Raw genomic sequence first — 10,599 nt, 5'->3', positions numbered from 1 at the left:
AGACGTTAATAAACAAATACACGAAATGTATTTTCGTCATGTCCGGTTTTAAGGAAGCACGTCTAAAACTAAATTAGGACGCAAGTGTGAAGAAGGCCGGTGTGAAAATCATTCACACTTTCCAAAGGCTTTAATTGAATCAGCCTATATTTACTGTTATCAGTGTGTATTGCTTCCCTGGTTTAAGAGACCATCAAACGAGCAGATTCCACATCGAATCGAATTAACACGCTGAATACACAGATTGAATGATTGCTGTGCATTAATAATAAAGCGGCTTATTAACGTGTTTACATCAAAGAAACGCCAATTGCCTGTTTATAACGTGTATTTGTCTAGGCATCTGTAGGCCACTTGTGTTATTGCGCTACATAAAGACATATTTTGTCAATAAAAGCACAAAATTAAAAGTGCAAAATTAAATAGGCACTCTTAAAACTGTGTTCCAAGCACCACTTACAAGAGCTCCAAAGGTAATAAATTATTTACTTTGTGCAATGGTAGTCTGTTTTTGAGAATGCTCCCTCACTACCAAACAAAAGCAAACAATAAGACGAGCTAACACAATTCCAGAAGAAGTCTTCCCAACGGGAAACACGGAAACGACGATTTCCTGAGCTATCTTAAAAATAACCAACGCAGATGAGCTATTAATTGTCTTGGTAAAGAAGTAGGCTAATCATGCAATATGTTCTTTCTTGAATTCTCTAACAGAACGCACACGTTAACACTAATATTAACAACATTTAGCAATTAATGATAATCTTATTCCACGTAGCTACACTGGAATAACAACTCGAGGGAAACCTATTAAACAGTTTCTAATAAAGACTATTTGTTCTATATAACTAACTTGTTTTATTTACTGACATTTAAATAAACTCATAACTCACTATCAATTTAAAAATCTCAACCTAAACGTTCCCAAAATGTCACGACACTCCTTAAATTAAAAACAAACAACGCTTCACACCTTAAAGATAAACTCTGAGCAACTTGTCAGGTCTTTGAAATCACAGGGTCAGATCGATGTTTATACAGTTGCAGGCGAATAATCTCACGGTCCGTGGGTCCCTCGGAGCCTAGCTTGATCAAACAAAGGAGAAAACACACCTGCCCTTCCTACACACACAAGCAACATTCAAGTATGCGCTTTCTTGGTCAAACTTTACGCATCGCTTCTGAACACATCATAATAGCTGTTAGGCTATTATAACTTGTGCTTGGCGTTAACCAATATTCAATAAAGGAATTGTGGAGTTCAGCGCGCGCAGGGGTCGAGTATGCGAGCAGAGTTTCGGCGTTACATCAGTAGTTCATCAGCGCTGCATTGTTAAAGCTGACAGTGACTAATACACGCGAGACTGATCATGCGGGCTCGTCAAAAAATCACACGTCTGTGACAGAAGAGTTTGCCAACATTTGCATTAACGTCTCACACAGGCTACCTGAGAACCGTAAGCAGCGACCAGGAGTAACCTCGAGCTGAATTTATGATCAGAGGAATCTGAAATGAACTCAAATGCAGATTGACGTTGGTAGCAACTTCAGTCTTTAACTCGGAAGCAAAGTTCACAACATGGAATTAAATGAATCACTTGGTCATTCCGCGAAAAAGGGTGATTTTAATTCCTTAAGATTTAAAATTCTGCTAAAACAAAGTGTCATTAAACAACATTGTGCTAAAACTATCATAAAAATATATATTGGGATATAACTCTGACTTTTAAAAGATCATGACACTATAAAGTGTTCATTAGAAAGATATTTAATGCAGATATTTCTATAAACACATTTTCAGTAATCATTTGCTTACTGTACAAAATCATGGCAACATACAATTAAATACTGTTCATTACTAACAACTTCAAAATTTAAGATCAAATCAAAACATAATTTATACTTGTCCTTGAAGAGCTCACAACCTGAAAGAATTATTATAAGTTTTGCATCTAAATTAAAGGTAGTTATAATGGTAACTTTACACATCTGTTCATGAGAAAGACAAAAGACACCCACTTTTTTGAATGACCCCACTATACCTTTTAATGAGGAATGTTTCTTGGTTTTTTTTTTTCCTCAAATCCTTTAACACTCATTCCATGCTGCAAATGTTTTGTAGGACAATTTTAGTATCAATTTATTTAACATTTAATCGGAATCTTGCAAAATGCATGACATAAACTAACTATAAATCTACAAATGGCAGTAGTTTACTTCAGTTTTTTTTCTCTTCTCTTCAGAGTTTACATTTTACTGTAATTGTTCATTCAATAAAATAAATGGCTGGTGTGTTTCATAATACTTGCAGAATTAAAATGAGGGGTACAATTAAACAAGAGCGCAGTTACAATTTCCCAGAAGAGAACATTAAGGCTTTAAACAAACTACTTTGTGGTTTGCAGAGAGCACAAGAGACATGATTCAGGCAATGTTGTGTTTATGGGATTTATTGGTCAACACACTAAATGTCCCAGTTCACAAGGGTAATTTACCACAAGACAAGAACACCCTCTAGCATACACTCATACACGCACACAACTCACTCGCATACACACCCTAACAGTCTTACCTGTGATTCCCGATTTCCTTAAGGTACCAACAGAGCGCTAGACATTACAAGACTTTGTAACATTGTAACCTTTTTTCTTTTTCTTTTTTTACTGAAATGTTTGTATTGTAATTTCTAAACAAGTTCTGGTCACACATATTATGTTCTATGTTTCAAAAATCAGAGATTTGAATAAAGTATCAAAAAGGACAAATATGATCTAGGTTACAATGCTAAAAACGCAGCTCATATTAGCTGATTATGGGATTATGTATCAAGCAGCATTTTAGGAACTCTATGCTTTGAGGTGTTCGGTCTGCAATCTAAAAAATATGAAACACTCTCACACTCCCACACATACGTTCACTAATAAGCATAAAACAAAATGTCTGCCAATTTACATTTTTTAAAAACATTTGTGCACTTCCCCCCAGATGCTTTGAATGCAAGTACAGTAGTTAAACTGAGGTTGTACTATTCAAGCTCCCAAACCACTGACATATATTGACCAACCAACCATCCAACCACACAGACTCATATACACAAATATTTACACTTCATTCTTATTTGCTTGCCATTGAAAAGGAAAAAAAAAAAATGTTTCTAAAGGTGCATCCTGCATAACAGTGTCAAATATCGATACAACACACTGAAAGAAAAAACAAAAAATAACAGTCTGTGGTGGTGCTAAGTCCGGTTTTGAAGCGTGAGGATTCCAATTTTTTTCCTTTCCTGGGTCTATGAAGAGCAATTTATGTGGGCAGAGCACACAGGGCAGACCTCTCTTTGAGACTCCGATTCACTTCAACATGAAGCACGCATCCGAAGAGAAGAGAAGAGAAGAGAAGAAGAGAGAAGAGAGAAGAGAAGAGAAGAGAAGAGAAGAGAAGAGAAGAGAAGAGAAGAGAAGAGAAGAGAAGAGAAGAGAAGAGAAGAGAAGAGAAGAGAAGAGATCACTCTGTAGCTTTGAGAGTGAAGGAGAGGCGAGGTCGGGACTTGCCCTTCCCCAATATCATCCTCTGTTCCTCTTTCTGTTGTTTCTGCCTCTCCTGCTCTAGCTTCATGCGTTCCTCATGGATCTTCCTTTGTTCTTCTACTATACGTAGCTGATCCTCAGCCTGAAACAAACAAGCAAAAGTTACTTTTTTTCAGTCAGCCAAGGCATAAATAGGTTCATTTTAGGTCTTTTGATACACTAATAGATAAAAATGTACATTAATTAACATGCATTAACGAAGAACAATGTTTACTGCATTTGATCATACCATTTATACATTATCTAAAAGGTGAATAAATAAGCTTTCCATTGATATATGGTTTGTTAGGATAGAATATTTGGCTGAGATACAACCATTTGAAAATCTGAGGGTGCAAAAACATCTAAATATTGAGAAAATCGCCTTCAAAGTTGTCCAAATGAAGTCTTTAGCAATGCATATCCACTCACAAAAATAAATTTGATATATTTACGGTTGGCACTGCCAAGCATACATTTTTAAAACTGAGACTAAACATTTCAGAAAGGGCAGGTACCACTATGCAAAAAACAATAAAGTGAAATGATGAAAACCATCTAAACACTTCAAGCTAAAACTGTGAGGGAAAAACATATTCTGGCCATTTGGAGGGAGAGCTAATTTATGGCCTATGTAACTGAATTATCTCTACAAAAGTTTTAAAAGCTTCTTCAGAGCTTTTAATTATCAGTGGACATAATATTCAATAATAATCCACTGTTCTCTGCAACGAGGAGCTCATATCAGGGTTCCCACCAAGTTTGATCAATGAATTTCCATGACTATTCCAGATTAGAGCTATCACTGAATAAGGATTTTTAACAATTTAATTTCAAGATTGCGCTCACAAAGAGCTATTTATAGCCACCTGAATATTTAAGAAAATATTATATTATTCTTCCCTATAGAAATTTCCAAGAATTTTCTTTATTTTCAGGCCTGCACATCAACATATCCTGATATTTTCAGGTAGGGGTGTATATCTACAGCAGTATTGATGGTAATCGTGATATTTAAAAAATTAAATATTGATATCATGTTAATCCTACACTAGATAACATTGTAAATAATTCAACACCTGTCAAACTATCTGTTTGGCACAATTTTTTTCAAAAATTTCTACAGAAATTGCAAAAATATTGTCATACATAATGAAAAGACTTTTTGTGTGGAAAACCAATTCTAAGAGAAAGCGTAAATAAAATACTAATTAATTATTAAAATTTAATTATTTTTGTTTCATGTACATATTTGTTTTTTTTACGTTTAATACATTAATTTTTGTTTTCTTGTGTTTAGCTTTTGCTTCTCATCTTCTAAAATAAGTCATATATTTTGTCAAGATAAAAAAAAGAAACAAGTACCAGCTTAGCTTGAGCATCAGCAATCTTTCGGTTGTTTTCTTCCAAAATTCTCTCCAGCTCTTCTCGTTTGGATTTTTCTTCCTCCTAAAGGGGTGACACGGTGACATGTTAGGGCGGGCAGACAAATCCACTGAAATAAGTCCCCATAAACCCAGTTGCACACTCAAACACGTCTACACTCGCACAGACAGGTACCAGTCAGCGACACTCGCACAATCTCTTTCACCTACTTTCACACACTCTCCACATTTCACATTCCGAAATGCAGCATCAAATGTCTGAAGCTAACCTCTATGTATGCAACAATAAGCAAAAAAAAAAAAAAAAAAACCCACCCACGAATGTTTTCAGTCACACCTTTAATCCCCACCACGTTTACATATATAAAAAACATCCAAACATTAATTTATGCATTCATTAAGATCCATACAGAACAGGTATGTAAAAGATAACACATCGACAACTAACGAAGAATCTCATTCGTTTGCAGATGAGGAAAAAAAAATTAAAAAAAAGATCAGCTCGTTCTCTCTCTTATTTTTTTTTATTTATCAGCATCCATAAGTAAGAAGTTTCAAAAGAAAATGAGAGAGACAAAGAAAGATTAACTTAAATAAAGGAGAGAGTGAATAGTAGTGGCTCACCAATGCTCGTATACCTACGCCTTTCTCCTTTGACTGTGTACTGTACCTACACAACTGCTGATTAAAGGGGTGAGTATTTACTGCCTGGTCCCGTGTGTCCCGTCCTGGACAGCGCAGCACCTCCCCTTTAAAAATTTCTGAGCTACTAGCACGAGCTAGTGCTCTTACACAGCAACACCACATGCAGTATATAGCACAGTCCAGGAAAATGAATTATGTTAATCATACAACATTACCGTGTGGGGACGTCAGGCTATTAATGTTAAAGGATGTTAAAGACTGCAAAAACACAAAGGTGGGATCATTCGTTAGATGTGTTTGTTTGAAAACAAAAACAGTGATGTGTTTGCGTCTAAGCTCAATGGCACAGTAACGTTGAGTGTGGATGTAGAAGTGTGTGTGTGTGTCTGTGTGTGTACCCGCACGCCAGCACTCCTGAGGAAAAGCAAATTGTGAGGACACAGAAGTACATTTAAAACACTGCACTTTTAATGATGTCAAAACGGAAGAGTCAAAGGAATAATGAAGTTAGAAAAAAAAAAATCAGCAATAATAAATATAACACAGATGACAGAAATGGATGAGCATTAAAGGGAGGGGTGGAGCTTTTTCTGATTGATGGTGCAAATGAAGACCAAATCATGTGCAAACGCTAAATGTACAACAATACAGATTCATTTAATGGTTCAGTACCAGGGCTACAGATGATGGGGACAAATCTAAAATGTACAGAAGGAGGGCACATATCTAACCCTATTAGTGCTGAGCCGCTGAATTTTGTGTGTGCTTGTGGAATGGAATTAGTTTCTCGCTCATAACTCATTGCATCTTTACAATTAGAGCACAGTAACCCTCCTTTTTACGGTATGGGTGGAATTACAAGATATGGATTTATCAAATTAACTAGTTTAAGTGTGGTCTACTGGCCACAAAAGGTCTTATGTGTTTGTAACATCCAAAACCACATTACGTCTTGACCTACCAAAGTGCATTATGGTGGATGTTCACACTGAAAGCTCATGAACAAAAAAAAAAAAAGGCCAGGTTTGAATGCCGAGTGACCTTTATAAGAAAAGCGTTTTATTGAAGACAAACAGTTTCATACATTGGTGACAGTAAAACGATAAAAGATATGAGTAAAGAGAGCAGGGTAGGGGTGAAAAATAAAAGGGGAGAGAAAAGATGGGAAACATAATATTGGTCCCTCACAGCCGTGGCAAAACATTCACTTGAAACCCCTGAGAGTGCACTAGAGGTGTGCGAGATTCAATAAAACGAGGGTTCCATCATCCAACATCCTTAAATACTAGCGTTCCCTAGACGGCAGCTCAACTGAACTTCTCCAAGCATCATATCACACCTTGTAAAAGTTGCTTTCTGTAATTAACTTAACTCCCCACCCTATCAATCAAGCTTGCTTCCATTGCTAGCCTGCATCTCCTGCTCTGTCTGGGGGGGAAACGAGTGTCAGGTTGTGCCACGGCTGCGAGTTTGCGGTTTGCGGCTGTTCTCCGCTGCGTTCCGAACGACCGAGCGTTACCTCTCTGGCTTTCTGGGCGTTCAGTTCAGCCTGCCTCTGCCTCTCTAGCTCCTGCAAAAGCTGCGCCTCCATGATGCGTTTGGCCTCCTCCACCCTCCGCAAGACCTCATGTTCGATCTCATCACGCCGCTTCTCAAGCTCTTCCTCCACGCGCCGCGCCACAAGCTCCTCCACGCGCCTTGCGGTCTCCTCCTCGATCAGACGCTCCTCGATTTCCTGCTGACGGCTGTGAAGGATACAAGAAAGAAAGGATCAAACATGGCAGTTTCATCGTAGACCCTTAACTTATAAACAATGATAAATGTAGAGTGAAGCACAACTCATCAAGAACAGAGCTAAGAGTAGTGAATTTATTTGTTTGCACAGTCTGGCCAGTAGTCCCTTGCCCTGAAAACATTTTCACTGGCCCCCCATTTAAGAATTTTGAATGTTTTTAGAAGCTCAAAAAATAAAAAAATATATATATATTTAAAATAATAATAAAACAAAATTAATTTTTAATTTAAAATTATATATTTTTATGTATTTGATAATTATTTTTGCAGAAAAAAAGATTAACAAAAATATTTATATTTTGTATTTAGCCTTTTGGGAAAGGCATTTATTTTCTTTTAATATTATTTTTTAATTTTCCACACACATATAAAACATGCATTTTTAACTATTGTTTTCTTTAAAAAGACAATTACAGTCAAATTATACAGTTATTATAATCATTAAGACAGTCATAAAAACACTTTTTACTAGAATTATATACAGCAAAACATACTGATTAATTTTCAACCAAATCTTACAGATGCTAAACTATGAATCATTAATGTAATTTCACCAACGCACAATTTAGGTTAGCCAGTTTGATAACCTTTACCTTGCTGAAGTTTAAAAAGATAAGCAAATTTCGCAACTAAATGAGAAAAGAAAAAGAAAAAAAATGCATTGCTGAGGCCAAAAGAGGCCGATGATACTGGTAGGCTTGACCTGTCATCTGCATAATTCTGAAATTAAACATGTTGTGCACGCTGACATCATAAACCCATAGAGAAAGGTACACCATTCAAAGGGAGGCCATGATTACAAAAGCATGTTTTAACTTTAAGCATGACTAAACCATTAGAAGAGAGCAAGCTGTCACACCTGGCCTTAAGAAGGAACACAAAAACACAGACACAATACTCAACCAAGTGACCATAACATTGCCTAAAGCCAAAACAAAAATCTAACAACAGCAGCCATCTTTTTATTTGATTTCAGTGTCATGAAACTTGATCCAAGGCCTCTCTTTGAGTTTTAAAACACCCTGAATGTGGTTACAATGTACTCTGGGTGAAGATCAAGCCTGGGGCTGCAGCACTTCTCTTCCTGTTCTTTCACTGCATTCCCCCTTCCTTCTTTTCCACAAACCTCTTAACATTATACTGGTGGTCTCCAATCACAATAGAGAGATGTCAACAATCTGTGATAGTTAGAAAAGCATATCAGCTAACATGGGCAGCAGATTTCAGTGATGAGATGACCTGATGTGTGACAGCTGCCTGTGAGAGTCCATGGAGTGATGAAAGTTCAATGAATATAGATAGGTAACATGAAACGTCACTTTTTTGCACACTAGCTCAGTATATTAAGTTCTTATCAATATTAAAGATTTGCTACTTGAAACATGAAACAACTGAACTGAAGTGATAGTTCTATCCTAACAAGTGACACTTCATAGATACATGAGTAAGACCACGAGTGGCATATTGACACACACATACGTGTGTGTATATATATATGTATGTGTGTGTGTGAGTAATTATATATATATATATATATATTATATATATATATATATATATATATGAAAGATCGACATCTTACATCTTCCTCTGTCTCTCTATCTCTGTTCTTCTCTCCTCCTCTTCTCTCTTCTGTTTTTCGTCGTTGTTTCTCTTGCTCAGTGTCCGGCCGAACATGTCGGTTCGGTCGGGTGGTGAGCCACCTCTGTCCCTCCTGCTGCCGGATCTCGAGCGGGACCGTCTGCTCCTCTTCAGCTCCTTCGATCTGCTCCTTTTCTTGCTGGATTTGGATCTTGAACGGCTCCGTCTGCGGCTGTGTTTAGAGTGTTTGGACCGGGACGAGCTGCGGCTCCGAGAGCGACCCATATTCTGCACGAATAAATCCGACTGACACCACTAAATGAATGCAGTAATGTCTACAACGACCTCATGCAATATTATATAACGGTTACCTGTATAACTGTTTAATATAAACTCGTCTAATAAGGGTATTTGTTGCTTTCTGCTCCAGTGAATCTGCGGAATCAAACAATATGGCGACCGCCTTCAGTCTTCCTTTTCCCAGAATGCAACAGCTTCGGCTCTTTTCGGATATCTCCGGGCTCACACCGAGCGAGGAGCACGAGGAGGAGTCTCACTCTCTAGCGTCTGCGGAAGTATGAAAGCATCAAAACCGCGCTGAAACCTACTCTGAGGTATCTTCACTCAAAAACGCTGCTAGTGACTGCAAAAAGAGCAGCTTTGTGTTTAAAACAACTGCATACTGCAGCAGTGCATTAGTAATGCACAGTAATACATCCTTTACGGTACAGGCGGTAGATTGTGGTGGTGGCGGCTACTAACGTTACATATTTTAGTAAATCCAAAGGTCATCCAGGTATACTATGAATGAATACAAAAAAATTGTAACTGTCCACATTCTGTAACGGACAGAGTGCTGTTGACTATTTTTGTAGGCCAAAACCCTGAAATGAGTTAGCATTTGAGCACTTCCTGTTCCACCGTTCTAAACACTCTTTTACACTATGATGAACTATGTTCTCAACCGTGTAGTGTATTAATTTTTTAATGTTATTTTGTCATTCAGCATTGGAGTCTGAAAGCCCCTCCCCCTCTGCTACGTAAGGAAAGCTGCGACACTTCATTTTTAAAGTTCACTTTTGTAATTTTCCTTGTGAACACTAGTCACACCATTTACAATAAAACCACATACAATAGCATATCATAAGCATGCAAATTGGGAAACATCTAATGAGTTTTTGGTTAAATGCTGGAAATATGGTCTGTGGTTACACAAGCTCAAATGATTTTCACATTTTATTCTGTGACATAAAATACATAAGTAAACCCCATGTGATTTATTTAAAGCTTTTACTTTTTAGAAAAATGCGGTTGCCATCAAGTGGCTAATGGGACTACAGAGGTTGTCGGGGACCTTAAACGTCATCAAGCCAAACAGGTAAACTTATCTACTCACTATTCTGTGTTTACATCCTCATTGTGTCAATAATTGTGCTCTTGGAAACGATTCTAACTAGTACTGTTCTAGCTAACTAGTCTACGTTTAGCTTTTTACTTCTGGTAATTGTATTTAGACTTCAAAATTCATAAATGTTGGATTGTGTTTTTGCCGATGAAACCAGGAAAATGCTCAGGGTTGGCCCACAAAAATACATTATCACTGCAGTTCTCTATAGCAGAGATCTTCA

General features: G+C 37.2%; 1 protein-coding gene and 1 long non-coding RNA gene across 2 annotated transcripts; one reads left to right on the top strand and one right to left on the bottom strand.

Moving 5' to 3' along the window:
- Window positions 1-1,837: 1,837 nt before the first annotated feature.
- arglu1a (arginine and glutamate rich 1a) lies at window positions 1,838-9,468 on the bottom strand. Its single transcript, XM_067410608.1, has 4 exons — window positions 8,973-9,468; window positions 7,116-7,341; window positions 4,932-5,015; window positions 1,838-3,669 (listed from the first exon to the last, which is right to left on the bottom strand). Exons 1-4 carry the CDS (start codon window positions 9,254-9,256, stop codon window positions 3,505-3,507), a joined length of 759 nt encoding a protein of 252 aa, XP_067266709.1. The 5' UTR covers window positions 9,257-9,468; the 3' UTR covers window positions 1,838-3,504.
- Window positions 9,469-9,518: 50 nt separating this feature from the next.
- Window positions 9,519-10,342, top strand: LOC137036438 (uncharacterized). The gene is made up of 3 exons (XR_010897193.1): window positions 9,519-9,585; window positions 9,978-10,011; window positions 10,273-10,342. It is a non-coding gene; the product is annotated as an uncharacterized lncRNA (long non-coding RNA).
- Window positions 10,343-10,599: the final 257 nt, after the last annotated feature.

The sequence above is a fragment of the Chanodichthys erythropterus genome, chromosome 14 (assembly GCF_024489055.1).
Source record: "Chanodichthys erythropterus isolate Z2021 chromosome 14, ASM2448905v1, whole genome shotgun sequence".
NCBI classification, from domain to species: domain Eukaryota; kingdom Metazoa; phylum Chordata; class Actinopteri; order Cypriniformes; family Xenocyprididae; genus Chanodichthys; species Chanodichthys erythropterus.
This window is presented reverse-complemented; position numbering and strand designations above follow the sequence as displayed.

What these genes read in the sequence shown, in the direction of transcription:
- arglu1a (XM_067410608.1), bottom strand. Translation starts at nt 9,256, where the DNA reads ATGGGTCGCTCTCGGAGCCGCAGCTCGTCCCGGTCCAAACACTCTAAA. An exon ending in ATAGAGAGACAGAGGAAGAT is followed by an intron (nt 7,342 to 8,972) that starts GTAAGATGTCGA and finishes TATCCTTCACAG; the next exon opens with CCGTCAGCAGGAAATCGAGG. An exon ending in ACGCCCAGAAAGCCAGAGAG is followed by an intron (nt 5,016 to 7,115) that starts GTAACGCTCGGT and finishes TCACCCCTTTAG; the next exon opens with GAGGAAGAAAAATCCAAACG.